This window comes from Lampetra planeri, chromosome 2, assembly GCF_965212315.1.
Source record: "Lampetra planeri chromosome 2, kcLamPlan1.2.h2, whole genome shotgun sequence".
NCBI lineage: Eukaryota > Metazoa > Chordata > Hyperoartia > Petromyzontiformes > Petromyzontidae > Lampetra > Lampetra planeri.
In genome coordinates this window covers 485,071-505,256 of record NC_136108.1, presented here as the reverse complement: position 1 = coordinate 505,256, position 20,186 = coordinate 485,071, and the positions used below count along the sequence as shown (strand labels likewise).

The 20,186-nt window shown below is 51.2% G+C and overlaps 1 protein-coding gene across 3 annotated transcripts in view; it reads right to left on the bottom strand.

Annotated features, from left to right (window-relative positions):
- Nucleotides 1-15,875: 15,875 nt before the first annotated feature.
- The window catches only part of LOC144724476 (dnaJ homolog subfamily B member 6-B-like), a 30,830-nt gene continuing 26,519 nt past the window's right edge, over nt 15,876-20,186 (bottom strand). For all 3 annotated transcript variants that reach the window (XM_078603671.1, XM_078603663.1, XM_078603652.1), the window contains exons 6-8: nt 19,723-19,836; nt 18,972-19,134; nt 15,876-18,142 (exon numbers count right to left, since the gene is read on the bottom strand). In XM_078603671.1, coding sequence (XP_078459797.1) covers nt 18,034-18,142; nt 18,972-19,134; nt 19,723-19,836 — 386 coding nt within the window. In that variant the 3' untranslated portion in view covers nt 15,876-18,033. The remainder of the gene's footprint in view (nt 18,143-18,971; nt 19,135-19,722; nt 19,837-20,186) is intronic.

Below are 20,186 nucleotides of genomic sequence, written 5' to 3'. Positions count from 1 at the left end.
ACAAATGACATCACCTTCAGGTGTTAATCATGTTAATCATGCGAAGATTCAGTTTTCCCGGAGAGAGGAACCAGTGATTAAACACACGTGGCCAGACCAGGCCGGCTTGCGCAGTGTCCTCGTGTACCTCCGTCCCAAGACTCATTGGGTCGTGATGTGCTGTACCTGCCTGATGATTGATAAATATGTCCCACGTGCAGTCGAGAGAGAGCTGAGTCACAATAATATAGAAACTGTGTGTACATGCAAGTGTGGGGAGCGGCAGTGTTGTGTTTATCGCACCGTTCTACGTCTGTTTGTTTAACTTCTTTCGCACCTTACGTAGCCAACTGTGCCAATCGGCGACCCGAGTTTGATTCCTAATTACAGCAGTGTATATTTGAACCGGGCCTGGGAATCCCCTAGGTTGACTTAGCCTTATCCGAATAAAACATCAGCACTGTGGAGACAAAGAGGGCGGGGCGTGGTGCTGGCCACTCACCCCCCTCGTGTGCTGTGCCGGTCTTCATAGGGGCTCCCTAACAGCACTTGTGCCCCAATAGTCTGTTAAATGCAATGTAGGGGATCTCCGTCTTTGTACATGCAAGTGCTTGATGTAGCGAGCTCTGCTTCAAGTCAATTAGCACTCTCTACGTCACGTGGCGCCTGTTTAACAATCATCAGGCAAGTGCAGCATGTCACGATTTCAATTTCTAAACGAAAAGGAGGTAAAACTCGATAAACGAATGACCTTTGGCAAGCTTGCCCCTAAGCCGTCCTCCCTCGTGCCACAGAGTCGCTGCATGTGGGGCATGAGTCGGGGGGCTCAAGGTGGCTCGTGCTGAATATTTCATCAGAAAGCCACGGCATTCTCTCCGGTAGCTCACTGATCTGCAGCCAAAAGGTCACAATTGCTGAAAAAATGCAGGCACGGCATTGACGTTATCATGCGCTGATGCAACCCGCGATGTTGCAGTGTGTGCGTGTGCGTGTGTGCGCGCGCGCATTGCAGAGATTGGACATTTATATGGTGATTCCTTCCAGTTTCTGCCACTGTATTTCCATCTTGAAATGCAAGCTTACCGAAGCCCATCCTCACGTGAACTTTCATTCATATGCCAATAAACTGTTAGGTTAGAAAATAGTACTTTAATTTTTTCAAATGTATTTTCTCAAACCTGAATAAACGTTGTTCTCATGGGTGGTAGTAAGCAATGTCTAGGACTCACTTTATCGATCCGACTGTCTTGCATAAAACACATCAAGTGTGACGAAACAGAGTTCTGGAGAGCCCAACTATAGATATAATATTTGGCCAACTCTTCCACACTGACCCGACGAGGTTGAAGTACCCACGCTTTACCCCACCACACGTGACTTGCCGGTACATCAACTGTTGTACCCATTTATACTGCTGGCTAGACAGAGGCGGTCATTTAGACAAGACTCTCCTAAATCACACTAAACATTGACGGAAAAAATGTCTACATCTGATTGGGAACATGTTGATGACATGACAGCCTCTTCAGCTGCCTCAATGTCAGCTAAATGCAAAGATAACCTGATTTCCAAGTTCAGCCTTTTTCCAAGAAGAAGCCAGATCCACGTAAAAAAATTAGACGTTGACAAGATTGTTATCAATCAGAGTAACAGTCCAATTTCCAACAGCCTAAAATCGGTTCTAGCTAAAGGGTTGAATTTCGCAGTCACCCCTAAACACATCCCAGTTGATGATATCATTGTCCAGGTTGATGTAGCCCTTAAAGGTTTGGGACACATTACTGCAGATGTGGCAAAATCATTGCAGTCCTCAAAAACGCTAAGACACCTATTAGCAACATCAGTAAGGATGAGCGCTTTGAGCTTTCTCAATTAAGAAAGAGAGATTACGTCGTCATCCTCTCAGCCGACAAGGGCAATGCCACAGTCAGCATGGACAGAACCACATGCAATAACAAAACTCAAGACCTACTTAATTCAAAGAGATCCCACCAACAGCCTCGTTACGATAACCAACAATATAATCACCGATTCGACATATTTAATCGAACCGACCAAGCGGGGTTCCTTAAAACCCTCTCCTGCTAGACCATCCAGATTGTATGGCTTACCAAAAATCCATAAACAAGGTACACCCCTTCGTCCTATCGTCTCCTCCATTGACTCACCCACCTACAAACTGGCCCGATTTATGTCTGAGACCTTACAACCATTCACTGGTAAGACCACCTCAGCTATACTTAACTCACTTGGTATCGTTAATTAAGGACATTTTACTATCGCCAGGTGATTTGCTCGTTAGTTTCGATGTAGTCTCTTTGTTTACCAAAGTTCCTGTGCCTGACACTATTGCAATCATTGAAGATTTGGTCCAACAAAGACAATGCTGATGTACCGGCCCTGGTGAGACTGCCTCACCAACACTTCACCTGTAATGGAACATTCTACAAACAAGTTGAAGGTACCCCAATGGGTTCTCCCTTATTTCCAGTTGTAGCCAATGTTTCCATGGAAATTTTTTAGACAGATGCCATCCAGGCATCCACTCTACATCCGTCCTTGTGGAAGAGGTACGGAGATGACACGTTCGTCATCTGGCCACATGGCCGACCAGCTCTGAACTAATTCCTCAAGCACATCAATTCCATACACGCAGCTATCAAATTCACCATGGAGGTGGAAAAGGATAGCAAGCTACTATTCTTGGATGTTTTAATCGAAAAGAGACCAGATGGTTCAATGGGACATTGTCTACAGGAAAGCCACCCATACGGATGCATATTTAAAACCTGACTCCACCACCATCCATCAGAAGAATTCCCTCATCAAAACTCTACACCATAGAGCTCGATGTATTTCCGACCATCATCACCTAGCCAGAGAACTGGAACACGTACACCAAGCTCTCAAGATGAATGCTATTCAGACTACACAATCCATAAAGCTATCACCCCAACTGTTGGGAAAGAATCATCTGAGGACCTAATCAAAACCATCACCTTGCCATACATAACAGTGGTCACCAAAAATATTTCCAAAATCATGAGCAAACACAAGATCCAGGTTAGATTTAACACAATACATAAAATCATGATCTGATCCCATCTGTGAAGGATGTGATCCCTGACATGCAATACCCCGGCGTCTATAAACTAAGCTGTATCTGCGGCAGTAGTTACATTGGGGAAACAAAGCGACGTGTCTCGGACCGTGTTCGTGAACATAAGGCAGATCTGAAACACGGTAGGACCAATACCTTGGCCGTGGCTGATCATTGTTTTAATGCGGTGGGCTCACACGAAATTGATTTCTCTAAGACGAAGGTACTTTGCAAACCCACTGGCTATCAACAAAGATTCGTTCATGAAGCCATCCAAATATATAGGCACGGATACAATTTCAACCGAGAAGATGGGTACAAACTGAGCAATAATTGGAAGGACGTTATTAACCAGTTTAAGTCATAACTGGCTGTGATGTTCCCATCCTACCACCTTCCGATGTTAGTTCATTAACAAGTTCACACGAACACAGCCACTTCGCGTGCCGACCTAGAGGTTTCTGCTCTGCGATCTCCCATGAACATGCTCATCTCTCACATTAACATAGCCACCTCAGCGCGCGTGACGTAGAAGTCGCTCACCGATCTTACATTAACGTGCTAATTTTCACATGGCAGCCCTTTGATTGGTGGAAAACCAACCACCGTCGTGGTTGCTGCCCACCACTGACATTAACGTTAGCTGCTGACAGTTTGCCTTTAGAGACTAACCCCCCTTTCCTGATGACGACCGCTTGTGTTGCGATCGAAACGTCGTAGTTTTTTCGTATTTTCTTTGAACCTATCTACGTGACTTGACCAATCGACCCAAAGAATATGTTTTATGCAGCTACCCGCAGACCTTCTCCACACCCACATCACCCAGGGGTACCAGGTGGCCAGGAGATGGTAGTGCTGAGTATATCCACCTCTTTTCTGTGGTGAGTTTTCTCTGGGCACTCCAATTTACAAGAAAAATCCAATTCAGGACGCTTCTGAAAAGTAATCTGGAGACCCGCTGAGGCTTTGTGGGGAAATACTTGGCATGATGATCGTAAAGCCACCACGTCTACTAAAACTAAAACAGCTAGCTGCCTTCGGGGTAAAGGCATGCGCATCAGATACTAGAGGTAGGTGTTGCCTGGTCATGATACATCCCAGCACGTGGAGCGAACGTATGTACTCTATGTATATGCGCGTGTGTTAAACTTCTTTCGCACTGTCCATAGCAACCATACTATTGTTGGACATCGTGCCAAACACCGCGGTATGACCCAATATCACATCGGAGCGCTATAAAGCACAACGGCGAAACCCTATCGCAAAATGGAGGCTCTTGCCCCACAGCCAGTCTTTGGCAATGCCCTTCAATCAAATTATAAGTATCTGAACTTTTTGGCACATTTGTCGAGTTTCTGTCTGTCCTCGTGAGAATGCTCCCTTTTCTCTCTGGCCTCGCATTGCACCGTACAGGGCCCTGCCTATCTGGCGGCGGATCTGGCTTCGCACGTGTTTACCCCAGCGCCACCATCTCCGCCGACACCCCGCTCCCCATCCCTCATGCCCCAACTGCTCTTTCCCTGCAGCCAGCCAAAATGATAATATCTTAAGATAATCATCCATATTGTCGATTATCTTTCCTGGAATCTGCATTTCAAAATAATGCAGCCCTTTATGTATCCGGGAAAGCCTCATTGAGTCTCAAAACTGTATCAAGAGGGTTATGCCATGGCAATGTTTGACCAACAACATTGACGATTTACTGGGGGTAAATCTGCATACGAGGGGAAAACACCCACAGCTCAACAACGTTAGATTCAATAATCTATTGCTGTACTGTCGTCCCTGGGTCTTCTCGCAGCCCAGGCCAGCAACCGCCTGGCATTCCAGGGTAGCCTCCCCATCATCCAAGCACTGCGCTAACCAGGATCAACTCGGCACAGCTTCCATGACATTGAGCCCAGCCGTGCTGATCTCGTGGCCTCTTTGCGTTGGAAAGCAGGCCTCTTTACATTGTGAACGAGGCCCTGTCCACCTCCACAAGAGAAACAAAGTGCGACAACGCCATATCACGTGGCATGGGCCCTGCCTGGCAGATCATTTAAATGGTGGCATAATTTTTTTCTTAGAACATCTTACCAGCTTTGTGTTTTTGAAACATCAATATTTTCATTCATAATAGAGGTTTTTGGGCTTTTTTTATTGCATGTTCTTACAGAGCAATTTTTTGTTTTCAAAATGGTAAAAAAAATAGCTCGCAGCGAATGGATCTTGTAGAATTCAGATCTGGCCAATTTGGACATTAGCTTTCATTTTTTAAACGTGTGTTCTATTCTATTTCGGATTTATATAGCGCCATTTCCAGGGCGCTCGACACTTATACCACCAACGTCATGATCGCCAATTTGTGCGCAGGGTTTTGGGGGTTTTCGGAACTAAATGAACAGAAAACCCAACGAGCCGCAGTTTAAAACCCAACGAAAGGCATTGCATTCATAGACATTGCACATTTCTCGTCGTATTTTCCCCCAGATTGGAAAATACAAATGACAGAACAGCACAGCAGTATTGCAACAACACAGCTTCATTTCCTTCCGTTAGGGCTGGTAATGCGGCACAAACAAGCAGCGGTGAGATCGGACCCCAGGCGTTGCTCGGTAGCCGTGTGTTGTTGATTTATGAAGGTGGGGATTGAGAATGACGTGGGCGCGGGGGACACAAAAAACCCATTCATGACACGACACCATCAACGCCACGTGCCCCCACTCACAGCCACCCCGAGACCTTGCCCTTCCCCCCACGAGTCCCAACACAGCCTCCCACATCCTTCTCGTCATGCCCCCTCCACCGAATAATCCTATCTCTCGCCACCCGCCCCCCACCAAGCTCTGCACCACCCCCAGCAGGACTTGCTAATGCGAGCCACTTTCTTTCCCGTGGCAATTTAAATTTTAATGACCTCCAGAAAATGGCGTTCCCACCAGTCGGTTCCCTGCCCGTGCCGGCCTAATCTTGGACGTGGCGGTAATAATGTGCCAAAATATGCGATGTAAGCTCAGCCATGGTGACAGATCGTCGCCTGAGGCCGAACAACAAGTACGAATGTTTAAGCATTACATTATAAATTAAAGGAAGGGTGGTTGGTGGAGTATTGAACACATTAAAAATATATCAAGCTGTCAATTACACACTGTTCAGTTTATCTGATACAAGGGCTTCAATTGAGTGGTGTGTATTAAACAGTTTTTAATTAGCTGAATAGTGCGATTAAATATTGATGCTTAATATAGACGTATATTTTATTGTTGGTTTGTTCCACTCAAGAAAGAGAATGCATCACCTTCATGTGACTTGGCTATAATCAGGGCTAACATTTTATAAAATAAGCCGACATATATCGTCCATTCGTGGCATTCTTGTTACCGTCTCTTGATTTAAAAAAAATCAGGAGATTAAAGGGAAGTATTCTACTTCAGCTTCAAACCCAGACCCAATATTTGCTCTCCTGGGCTATCCAGAAACACCCCCCCCCCCCCCCCAGAGAATTGTCTTCATTAAAATCCTCAAACAGGCAGGGAGAGAATGCGTTGGCGGGGTGCAGTATGGATAAGGTAACGCGTCCAGGACGGGAGGGGTGGAGGTCAGAATTTCTCCGGCCCGAATGTCGTCGTCCCACTCGTTGTGGTTCGTTTCGCGTTGCGCCTGGCCACAGCTGCCTGCCGCCATTGCGACTGAAGACATCATCAGGACGGCAGCCGCCGTGCTTCTCCTTCCGCGTCGTGCGCACGGAGAGTGCCTGCGAGTCAAGTCTGAGCCCCCCCCCCCCCACTGGGGCCATGTCTCTCCCTACGAAGAGAGACTCCGCGGGGGCTGGAGAGAGGGAGGGGGAGCGGGAGGGACGGGGCAGGCAGATTGTGGGAGCGTTGTTCTTCCCGTGACCACACTCCTCTCTGCAGCAACTGTGGTGGTGGTGGCGCAGTTTGGTGGTGGTGGTGGCGGCAGTTTGGTGGTGGTGGTGGCGGCAGTTCGGTAGTGGTGGTGGCGGCAGTTTGGTGGTGGTGGTGGCGGCAGTTTGGTGGTGGTGGTGGCGGCAGTTTGGTGGTGGTGGCGGCAGTTCGGTGGTGGTGGTGGCGGCAGTTTGGTGGTGGTGGCGGCAGTTTGGTGTTGGTGGTGGCGGCAGTTTGGTGGTGGTGGCAGTTTGTTGGTGGTGGTGGTGGCGGCAGTTTGGCGGTGGCGCTTTGTTGGTGGTGGTGGTGGCGGCAGTTTGGTGGTGGCGGTTTGTTGTTGGTGGTGGGGGGTGCAGCGGTTCGCGCGTTTCGCTGTGAACCAGAGGTCGCAAACGGGGTTTGATTCCTTACCCGTACCCGGCCGCACCAGGGTCGCAAACGGGTACCCTACCCGTACCCTACCCGATACCCGGCCGGGTACGGGTAGCCGAGTATCGGGTAGGGTGCGGGTATCGGGTACCCGATTGCGACCTCTGCTGTGAACCCGGCAACCCGACTTCGATTCCCGCTCACGGCCAACAGCAGTTGCCGGTCCTGGGCCTCCCCCTAGGTCGACTCAGTCTCAAATGAGTTCCTGGCGCGGTATGTAAATATCGCCACTAGGGAGACAAAGACGGCCGCGCGTGGTGCTAGCCACCAGAGGTGTGGACTCGAGTCATGTGACTTGGACTCGAGTCAGACTCGAGTCATGAATTTGATGACTTGCGACTCGACTTGGACTTGCATAACAATGACTTTGTCCCACCTCTGAGATGTGGACTCGAGTCATGTGACTTGGACTCGAGTCAGACTCGAGTCATGAATTTGATGACTTGCGACTCGACTTGGACTTGCATAACAATGACTTTGTCCCACCTCTGCTAGCCACCCACCCTCTTCTCCGTGTGCCGTCCCGGCCTTAACAAGTGCTCGCTAACAGCACTTTCCCCAGCAGTATTTTTAAGGCTATACGGGGGATCTTTGTCTTTGGGGTTGTGTCAGAGGGGGGATGAGCGCTTGGTTTTGTGGGGAAGGAAACTCTCCACCCCCCTCGATCCAATCCCATCCCAGATCCAGCCACCCTCCTTCAAATCCCCAGCGCCCCCCCCAGCCCCAGCCCACCGCAAGGCGGGGGGGCGCTCTGCCTCAATGGTGATTGATGCTTTCTCTCCACTCCAATCGCATGCCCCGGGATTGGCTGATTTAAGGGGTCGCAGAGGTCAGCCGATGACAGTCGCCGACAAGCGGCGTGGACGCAGCGAGACTCGCGCCTCCTCATCCTCCACCCCCAGCACCGCGCCCTCCTTCAGCCACCACCGTTGCCATTGTCACCACCACCACCAACATCCGCTCTATCATCACCACCGTCACGATCCCACTACCACCACCAACAGCCGCCACTGAATGGACGTGACCGCAGTGCTTGTGCCAGGCTAGGTGCACTTCGAAGCCACGTGAAGTGCCGGAGATAACGGCGCAGACTCATGTGCCACGGGCTGACTGAGACAATTGGCAGGATGCACCACCACCACCACCCGTGCTCCCGACTGTCCCACCATCTCCACCACCACCGCCCCAGTCACTGGGACCACCACGAGGGCCACCACCACCAGGGTCATCACCACCAGGACCACCACCGCCAGGACCACCACCACCACCACCATGCCACCACCACCACTAGGACCACCACCACCAAGGCCACCACCAGGGCCACCACCACCAGGACCACCACCACCAGGGCCACCACCAGGACCACCACCACCAGGACCACCACCACCAGGGCCACCACCACCATGCCACCAGGGCCACCACCACCATGCCACCACCAGGGCCACCACCACCACCACGAGCCCCTCCACCCGACGTCCCTTCACCCCCTCCCCCACCCCCGTCGCCATGGCGACGATCCCCCGCATCCCCTCCGCACGCGCGCGCGTTAATAAGATGCCCTAAACCGCGCGCATACATCACAATTACCGAGTGGCCGACCCTTGCTCTCGCGGAATAATTACATTTAATCAGGGAAATTGACTGCTTTTAAATTGGCCTCATATCCCCTCCCCGGTCGTACGATTAATGGCGGGATTATCGCGCGGAGTCTCAGCCGCCGAAGCCGCGCACTTTGCTCCGCGCCGTCGTGACGGGGCTTAGCTCCGCACTCGCTAGAACGTGCTCGTTTTGGGTTGGGGGAGGGGACAAGTTTGAGTTGTTTGCGCCACCTGGAGAGCTCCAGAGACGAGATGTCTCGTGCTGCGGCCCAGGCCAATTCTGTAACCCGTCGAGGCCTGCACAAGGATTAAGTACAGGGAAGTGAGGGGTCTGTAGCTCACGACCGTGGGGCAGCAGCGCTGGCTGAGGGAGAATATCTTCTCGTAAGGAATTAACTCGAGTGGGATTTGGTTCGTGGTGCGCTTAACGTGATTAGTTTGTGCTATTGTGAGTCCTGGCCATTTGTGAACTTTGCGGATAAAACAAGGCCGCATCGCAGCGTGCCATAGCAACAGCACTGCCCAATCACAGCGCACCTTACAAAACGGATCACCGGCAGCCAATGGCAGCCCGCGTATCATGTGCCATTGCCACTGATTGATGTTGCATTTCCCTGAGCTCATAAGCAGAATTCCCAGTCCCATGCACATGATTGATCCAAACAGGTGTTTTATCCAATTAAATATGCTCACACACACAAGTGGTGGGCTCTTTTTGTATTCTGTGCATCTTGCTTAAGCCAAGGTGATTAAGTTAAAATACACTGCTAATGGGGCTGCATTCATTTCTGCAGTAATATGCCTTTTTAAGGATGCTCTAAGCGACTTAATATCAGCATGAAAAAGATGATAAGACGACTATCCCCGTAGATTTGTGCGAAGAAAAGCAGTCTTCAGGACTCCCATCAACCCAACACCCTCGCCACGTCCCAACCCCAAAAGATGAAGATTGCATTGTGGCAGAAAACAGATGCCGTCTAACTCCTAAACCATAAAACCCTAGCTGCGTAGCCCTCTACAAACACCAAATAAGCATTGTCTATTGGTAGTGCTTCAACTGACACCTAAGGAAAGCCCATATTTCGGTGAAAATTTACTCTGGATACAAATCTGCTGGAGAACAAAAATATTGTTTTCTTTCCTGGCATCTGCAGGGACAGTTACCACTTCCTCACAATAAAACATGTTGCGATATCAAACAGCTGCTTTCAACAACAGAAATGTTAAGCGTGTCAACAGCACCAGACTAACCATAACCCTAACCCAAACCACTTACCCTAACCACAGTAATCATATCTGATGTAAGTGCTTAGAACACCTTGCCTGGCCCACAGCTAAGATGGCTGCCAGTATGTTTGTTCAAATGCTTGAGCAGTGAATCAGGGTGGCTACATCCGCCTTTGATATAATTTTATTACCAGAGTCAGGGATTTTCAACTCTATAAACAATTTGTTGCACCCCACCCTGTGTCAGCCTTGTTGTTACTCCATCGATCAACGCCAGTTTGTTAAAGTGAATCTGATAAAGACAAATCCTGTGACTTACTGGGACAAAGAAATTATGCCGATTAGGAGCAATTTCAGGTGTGTATCAAGGAGTCTGTATCAATTCATTGTGTAATGTTTTGATGAACTTTCGTTATTTTTTGCGATTTAAACATTCTTAATAGTGACACCTATGGGCCTCTCCATGTTCAATTCCAGGCATACTTTAAGACTCCTCTATCAGTTAAGGATGTGTAAGTTTGCCATGTGTAACACTCCGTGCAACACTTCATAATTTGTTTCGTGACATCGTTGACTTTTGGTCAGTCTTACAACATCGATCGCCTTTCTGACGTTCGTTTGGCGACCTGCTTTAAGGGGTTGTGACACAGCCCCATGTCAGACGCCACAAGTGCACAGTGTGGAGATGATCGCGTGGGTCAGCGACTTTCACCGATTCGGCGGTGATAACAAATCAAAGCGACGATGCCGCAAGACGTGCCATTTAAATGCCATTTACCTTCAAAGGGGTCGTATTGACTTAGGTTATTTTTCAAGGCTCCAGCCATGTGCCTCTGAATGTGAAAATAAATTAACTTCAACGACAAAGCTTGTTTTAAAGAGAGTCCAGACGGGCTCTGTGCTGGCCCATTGTGTTTTAAAGGTGATGGTTACGGTTGTGGGTATTGGCAGGCGATAGGTCGGTTCGAACACTGAGCAGTGTTGCACACGAAAGCATTTGTGTGGAATCCTTGTCACAATGGAGCCCACTCGTGACAATGTGGTCGAGCGAAGGAGCGCACAGCACCCCCCTTCATTTTCTCGGAGAAGGCAGCAGCAGCATTCTGAGCAAAATTACTTGATTCGTACGTGAATAGTCTGAAACATTTATCTCATCGTTCATGTGTGACTTAGGTTTCGCGCCGTGTCATCGCACTAATAATTTCAGCCATTTGTCAGTCTGCGGCTGGATCAAAGGCTCCCCATGCTGAGTCAAGCGAGGTTGTTTGAGCATACCTCACCACGCTGGTCAATTGGGGGGGTTGGTGAAAGAGGAAGCCTGGGACCGGTTCAACTATCACTCCCCACTGATGTTCGTCGTGGCCGGGAATCAGACTCAAGTCGCCGGGTTCAAAATGCGGTGCGCTATCCACCGTACCACCACTGCCATCTCACTCTGTCCATTAAACCAACATCTTGATAGTCTGGTGAGAGGCCAAGGAGAGGAAGATGTGATCTGGGTATTTAAGAAAATACAGCAACAGAACAGTGCCATATAAAACACTTGCAATACAATAATGATAACAGCAAAGGGGTTTAAAATTCACCATACAGCAACGTGTATATTCGACGTAACATTGAGTATTTTATTTTTTAAAAACAAATAGCTACAAAAATACGAATAAGAGGGAAGTTGGAGGTGATGATGAAAAGCACTCACAGCTGGATTGTGGAAGCTTTGAGGCCAGCTGCCAATTATAAACCCACTGGGAGGGAAAGCTCATAAAGGTTTTGTATTATTAGGTCAAATCCCGGTTGGTGGTCGACTCAGCCATTCTTCTTTAACCAGTGTCAATCCGATGAATACCAAGGTGCAGGAGGTCAGTGCTGGTTCCCTTATGGGTGTACTTTTTTTCTCTCACGGGAACGTGGAGTGTCCACTAAAGAGAGGAGCTTGACTACTGTCACCACACTCAGCTGAGACAGAAACAGCTTTCTCTTGACTGTGTTGAATTATAATACAAATTGAGGTTTATAAGGCGATGTACGGGTGCGGCGGTGGTAGAGCGGTAAGCACAATTCACCGTGAACCCTGTGCCCTGCGTTTGATTCCCAGCCGCGGTTAAAATGAGGAACGAGTGAAACCTGAACCAGTCTTAGCTCCCAGCCATTCACCAACCCATCGGCAAATTCCCGCGGGAGCGACACGGTGGCGTGGGGAGGCCTTCGTTCAGCAGTGGTATGACGAACGCCCCGTGAAGAGGGTAAAGCAAAGCATCTAAATGCGAACGCATCTACAGTCGATGTAGAAATAGGTGAAGTATGCACGTGTGGAGGATACGGAAGAAGTGGGAATATTTTGAGATGTTTATTTTTTGGAGCAGGAATAGAATTGGCAGAACGCTATGGGTCAGAGACGGGTTTGAGAAAGCATTGCGGTAGATCTGCATTACTTATCAGGCTGAGAGGCTGGAGGGGGTCAGTTTCAGAGGTGAAAGAGAAGAGGTATGAGTTTAGATTTGAGCAGTGGCAGAGTTGAACGGCGTGGACGGCCAAAGGGAGGAATTGAGGCCATGGCAGCAGCAACAGAGAAGTGCCCTCAATTTGTCTTCCAAAATGTCTGAATTGTCAATGTATTAAAATCAACTTTTGCAGGTTATGTCCGTGACTTGTGTCTCTTTAAGCAGTGCCTAACCCCAGTCGGAAGAGTTCGAAACGCTGTTCCGAGATACACGTTGGAACGCCACATCCATCTCGCCTTTTGCAATCAGCCTGTTGAAGAACAATGATTTCAATCTGTAACACGCCGCACAACGACTTAGAGGTGTGAGGAGCGACAGACACGCGGGAAGACATCCAGGCAGTGAGCCGACGCCTATTTATGAGCGTTTAGTTCGGGAGGATACCGGAGTACATGGAGGAAACCCACGCGTGCGAAGGGACACGAAACCAGACAGTTCACGTCCACATTTGCTGTGCGACAATGTCCTGGCAAGGCAGGGTTATGGTGACTCAACGCCCAAGGGAAGGGAGTTTCACAACATTTGTGCGATCCGACAACCCTCAATGCCTCCGCAGTGCTGGGTAACAGGCGGGCAGAGCCACAGCGGCCTCGACGATGAATATGAAGGTGGGAGGCGGTGTGGGGCGAGCAGACAGCTGCCCGGGCTCTCCGACATTCTGTGGAGAGAGCGTTGTGGCGGTCCCTGCTAAACGAGCTGTTTGCTGGCGAATGGGGCCACCTTGTGTCGTCACACGCAGGCGCCGCGTGAAATACGCGAGGCCGTGTTTGCCACGGACACCGCTTAGAGCGCAGCCACCACAGCGCTGGGCTGGATTCCTCCAACGTACACACACATCTTCTGATGGCCAGAGAGCCTTGGGCCAAAGCGCCTCATTCTCCAGATCGCGTAAGACGTTCCGGAAAGTGAGACGCACTAAGAACTCGTGGTAACCCGGTCTCGATCGAGTAACACAGATTTGTTATCACATACCACGTCTAGCGTTCACAGACTGCCGGGGCGAGTGGTGTTAGCGAGCACCTATTAAGGCCAGCACAGCGCACGAGGGTGTGGGTGGCCATCCAGCACTCCGCCCAGTCGCCTTTGTCTCCCCAGTAGGTGATTTTGAGGCTGAGTCGACCTAGGGGTTGCCCAAAACTAGTTCAAGATAATCGTCACTGCTGTTCGTGGACGTGAGTGCGATTGCACTCTGGTGATCGGCTGACCCGTGGTGCGGTCTCGCGCGCACGCTGCCGCATGACGCGACGCACCACAAACTCGGCTTTAAATGACAATGGGAATGGCAGTGCGCCTTATACTCCGCAGAATGTGATTGCGGTGTATGTCTACTCCAAGGGCCGATTTGATGGGAAGTCACGACTGCAGGATCTTGACGTCTTGTGAACGTTGCTGTGAACGGTAGCGCCCCCAGTGGCTCGTTCACGTAAACTCGTTCACGTCTTCGCACACGATGAGCTCACAGGCGACGACATCACATTTACCCATCTATTTAACACCGAAACGTGATGATTTCTCCACCAACTCTGGCTGTGGCCTGATGAGGCTGCGTGAGAACACCGGCGAAACGTCGTTCTTGAGTTGTGCATGCTGTGGGTTTACTCTCCAACACACCGGTGTGCTGAACTAGTAACGAATTGGCACTTTTGTTCACTTTACAAACCTTGCCACGCCATTAGCTGTGTCGGGTGGTGGCGGGTTTAACGACACATTTATATCGACGCGATCTCACCCAACCACAACACTATCATGGATAATTATGGATAATATTGCTCGCGAAAGCCTCCGTGCTAGACTTTAAGTGAAACCCCGTTCATTCACGACAGCGACGGGGCGAGTCGCCGTGAGCTTCAGTGAAGGGGCAGCAGCAGCAGAGCACTGCCACTCGCAGTGCAGAGGTCAGAAGTTCGCCTGCACCTCCCAGGGCGCGGCAGTCGACACCACGGGGCGAGTTTCTCGACTCCTGCCCCGCAGCCAGGGCCCGATGAAGGCACGGGGGCTTTAGGGGCTGCAGCTCAGGGGCCTCCAGTGATTAAGTGAAAGTTTTTTCATTTGTGAATGCTGAATTTTATTTGTTGTTAGCCGTGTAAAAATGATTTTTTTTCCCTTTAACTTTTGTTTTCCTTTAGAAAATATTACTTGGGGGGCTGACAGTACCTGTAGCCCAGGAGCCTACACAATCTCAATTCGGCTCTGCCCGAAACACTCAACAGCAGCAGCAGCTGCTGTTGTGTATACATGGGTAACGACCACGGTTAGTCAATCAGCGGGTCTCGTGTGGTGGGGTAAAGTGTGAGTGTGTGGGGTAAAGTGTGAGTGTGGTGGGTAAAGTGTGAGTGTGGTGGGTAAAGTGTGAGTCTGGGGGGGGGTAAAGTGTGAGGAGGCCCTTCTTTTCCGAGACGTCCTGACCCCGAGAGTCGATAGCTCCCCCTGGTGGAGGCCTTTTCTCTGCCGACAGCGGCGGCGTGAGGGAGCCATTGCAGGGCTGCGCCTCTACCCGCTGAGGCGTGCGAGTGGCTGCACGTTCGCGCTCGCGCCAAGCGGCGCATTCGTTCCTAAAAATGCCACTGGAAACGGTTACCAGTTTCTCACTTTGGGAAACGTTATTTGGTTATGAAAACGGTTACCGGTTCACAGGTTGTCTTTTAACAAACCGCATCTCGACTGTGGAGAGAAGGTAGAAGGAAGCATAGACGTGGGGGTATAGTGCAGTACAACAATGTATTTTGTGGCATTGTCCCTCTGCTCCCCATAACGTCGAACATAAATGTTCCGAAGATAATCCAATCGTTGTGTAACGGCTCGTTCAGCCACACGCAACATGCGCGTGCAGCATAGCACCGCGGTGCGAGGCCGCGTTGTGTATGTAGAACTTCTTTCACACCGTACGTAGCCACTTGGTCGATGGCGTGCGGCAGGGCGCGCACTTTGACAAGAACCTCGGAGCAGTCGTCAGCTGTCCTCAAGCCAAGCGACGGCCCTTCTTCGTAGAAATTGTTGACATATATGCAAAGCATAGTTATCAATGGTTACACCTATATCTATCACTCCTCTTACTCGCCATCCTCTCCCCTTTCATCTCGCTCTACCCAGGGAGGCAATACAGAGGAGTTGACGATTTGATATTTAAAAACAAAATCACGCGGCGGCGAACGACTCAGTACGAATGAAAGTCCTTTATTTATTAACGGGTTTCTATAAAATATGCAACAAATAAAACATCCAAACATACAGCAGTGAAACATCGGTCCTGTCGCTCATCAGACACCAGTATCACTCAACAGATGGTAAACAAAGAGAGTTACACTTCCAAACCCCCACCACCCCCCAAATCTTGAGTGGTCCGGTCTGGGTAGACGCAGCACCGGGCACAGTGGCCCCCATTCAGGTCACAACCACGACATCATCTTCCTAGAAACTCCCAAGATAAAAATGTTCAAATATTTGTATGTAACTTTACTATGCACTGAATTCGTGTAAATTCCACTTCTGAGAATTGCAAACATCGGTTCGCCAAGTCACGGGGACATCGCTCCCACACGCGCCGCAAAGCGCCGCAAAGCGCCGTCCGCTACTCCTCCGTCCACCAGTGGTCAATTTGACGGACCTCAGGAAGTAGTTCTGTAATAGCCACTTCGTTGGGTCGTCGCAGGGGCTACGCCGCCGATTTCCACTTCCGAGTGTATGCGGGTTGAGAAACAGCGATCGGCGCGGCTCGCGTAACACGCGCGGCGCTTCTGCTGCTGCGTCCCAACGGAAGAGTTCCCCTTTTGGCATTAAAAGGCGAATCAAGCTTTGCGTGCAGTGTCGGTCGCGTGGTAGTAATACAAGAGGGGATGGGGTAAGGAGGGGTGGCTCAACATGCACCCCCAACAAGACAAAAGTCTATCGTCAAGAATTAGAGAGACACTGCTAAGTAACATCGTGTTTGTAGCGGCAAAGGTTTTTCTTGAAAAATCACGTTTTCAGATACAACAAATTCCCGCTGCGACCATAGAACGTGCGCCCGCACGGGGAGCGTGACCCTCTGTGTCCGCCAAAGGCCTCCACCGCTTGGCGAGAACGAGCGAGCGAACCACTCCCACCACCACCACGGCACCACGCTCGCCATGATCACGCAGTGTCCGCTCGGCAGCTGTAACGGCAGCACCGGACGGAGCGTTTAACCTCACTCCGGAATGGGACGATTGGTTCGTAGTTTTCATCGGATAGCAAAACGCATTCCTTCTCGATGTGCAAGTGGGAATATTCTAAAGCGGAGCCGCAACAGCAAAGACCGAGCGATTCCAACCACCGCCGCCCTCCCGCGGCGAGACTGGCGACACCAGTGCAGCTATAAAACATCATCAGCCACAGTGCAGCACCGCCGACAAGAGGAGAGCGTGCGTACACTTCCAGTCCAAACAACGGCAAGTACGCAGTAACAACAACAACCCCCCTTCGGTCAAATCTTGTCACGAGATTACAAAATATAAATTACGTTGTACGCGTTAAGCATCGCTTAAATCAAACAGAAGCGTTACTCCTCCACAACACTGAAGAATCACGACGTAGGAGCTCGGGTTTGGCAAAGGACGCTCGTCGTCTGCTCGCTGAAACGGATGTGTGCCGGAAGTGCCAACCAGGTAAACATGCCAACGTTGGGCCAACGTTGGGCCAACGTTGGACCAATGTTGGTCCAATGTTCCACGTTTACTGGAAAAGGACGCGAGCACGTATTCAGAAAACGATCACTTTCGAACTTTCACCCAACGTCCGGTCGTACGTGCGCTTGAACGTCCCTTTATTGCTTTTCCCCCTGCGAGTCGGGATTGGGGGGGCAGGGGTGTTAGGCAAGCGCGTGCGTGTGCATGCGTATGTGCGTGTGCATGCGTATGTGCGCGTGCGTGCGTGGCAACGGTTTGTGTGAGCACCGTTTCGTGCTAAGTGACTGCGGCAGCAGGGGGAGAATGGGCTGGGGGGGGCGCCGGCCTGGCGTGCGGACACACACACAGGAGTGCTCAAGGGGGGGAAGGGGGGTCCCGTCACAGTGGCCGCCGGTACCACCATGGCCGCAGCTTGGCTCCCAAGCAGCACGTGGCTCTCCCCATCCCTGGTCGACTTCACGCCGGCCGCAGCGTTACGCGGCAGAGGACAGAGGGTAGGTGGTGGGGCGGGGGAGGGGGAAGTGCGTCCGTCTAAAACCAAAAACTAAACCGGATGCCCCCCCCCCCAACCCAGCTTGTTGCGCACGAGCGTCGAACGGTTCAGTCCGCGTCACGAGCCCTTGGTGCCGAGCGGCAGCCCCCCCCCACCGTCCCCCCTCTGCACGGCCATCACTTCTTAAACTCCAGCTTGTGCAGCTGCTCTTTGCCGTCGATCTGCACGGACTTGAGCCGCCCATTCTCCTCCACCTCCACGCGCTCCTGTCCGTTCTCCACGATCCTGAAGGGGACACGGCCGTCAAGCACCAAGCATCATGCACCACGCGCACCACTCACCACGCGCACCACTCACCACGCGCAGGGGTCCCGGTGAACCGTGGAGCTCCGGGTGGGACCAAGAGAAGTCGAGTTTACCGAGTTACATCCCATCAGATGCGAGTTACACCAAATGCATCACGGGAGGTGACTTGGCGAGCTCGGAGAAGCGCCCCCGGGGGGGCTACGCAGAGCGGCGTTTGGGGAAATGTGGGGAAGGGGGCATCTCTGCGAGCGACAGGCGTAGCGGCTATGCTCGAGACACTCAACCCCAGGAGGATACCACTACAGGCTTTGTTATATTCTTTGGGTCTTTCAGTAAAGTCACGTAGAACAAAAACATTTACAATAATTATTGTAAATTTTAATTGTTAATTTTTATTGTAAATGTTTTTGTTCTACATGACTTTACCGAAAGGCCTAAAGAATATGAATTCCTGCAGTCACGAAAGCTTTAAGTCTCGGCTTTGTTATGTTAAAGTAGTGAGATGCTCGTGGTATTCAATTCTTGATCACGGTTAACGTTGGTGGCGAATGATATCTGAACCAGCGTTGGATCCCCTTCAGCGACCTGCATTGACCAGTGTGGTGAAGTATGGTCAAACAACCCCGATGACACAGCACAGAAAGGTCTTCATCTAGAGAATTGGATGGACAAAGGGCTGTATATTATAATTATTGTTATTATGCAGAGAGACGTAGGGAGACAGAGAGAGTGAAGCAGTGGGAGAGACGGAGACAAGAGAGACAGGACGAGAGAGAGACATGGCGAGCGGCAGACTGGCGGCGCATACCGCTTGGTAGAGATCTTCTTGCCGTTGACCATCTTGGTCGTCGTGGAGACGGAGCGGAAGTGTGAGCCCATGCCAGCCCCCACGTCCCCGAACGTGGCCGTGGAGAATGCGGGGAACCCGACGTCGGCAAACGAGTCATCAAACGAGGAGAAGGAGGCAAAGCCTGTGGGATGTAGGCCGAGATGGCGGGAGGGGGGGGGGGGGTTAAAAGTCGACGACGGCTGCACCGTGGACGAAGTGCGCCGTGCCACCACCACTTCCCACCGGGAGTTCGGTGCAGAGGCAGAGGCGCCCTGGCTGGCCGCTCCGCTCACCGGGCGGCTGCAGGGCACCCGGGTCGTAGCGATTCCCCACGAGCCCCAAGTGCTATAATTATTAATTATTCTGCTTGTTTACCCAGGAAGCCTCGGCGAGCCTCACGACAGCTGTTGAGGTTTCTTCCAAGTTTTTGCACTCACCGAGGCCGCGTGCCGATGGTCGGGAGTCACAGGGTTCTCAATATTTCGGACACTGTGTGCCACCCTCTACTGCACGGAACAACGGTCACTTTGGTAGCTCCGCGGTGTCCGCTTCCAGAGGGCATTCTCCACCACAAATGGAGCGGCTGCGCTGCACTGTGCTCTTACCGCGGAGTCCCGGTCAGGCACGTCTGGCCGCACGGGATCCGTGATGCAGAGCAGACTTCCACTTAGAACTCATTTGCCACGTGTTGCGGAGGGGGTGGCGATGAGGGAGAGAACAGGAGGCTCACCAGGGTTGAACGGGAAGCCCATGAATGGAGAGAAGAAGAGGTCTCTCTCTGGCCGCCGGTGCCGCTCCACTCTGCGCCGCCCGGCCCTGTGGGCCCCGAGGGCGAACGCGTCATCTGCTTGCCCGGAACGTCGTCCATGCACGGACGCACAAAGATGCACGGACAAACACGCACATCACATGGATGACTTGAAACTCGGCATTGTTCGGAGCGACAGGGACAACACAAACAAGTGCGGACAGAATAAACGCACGCACGCGAGGACATGATCACGCGTACATCGTTAACCAACGCAGCGCGGCGAGGGAACGGAGAATTGACGTCAGTGTTAATTTTCTTCTTGAAATAGCAGCCGGGGTGGTTGATTATCCAGCACTCATCGATTCACTCCAGGCACCTGCTCACCAGTGTGTGAGCCACCTCAAACCAGGCCTGGTTACGGTTCGCGGGGACGTCACATGGTC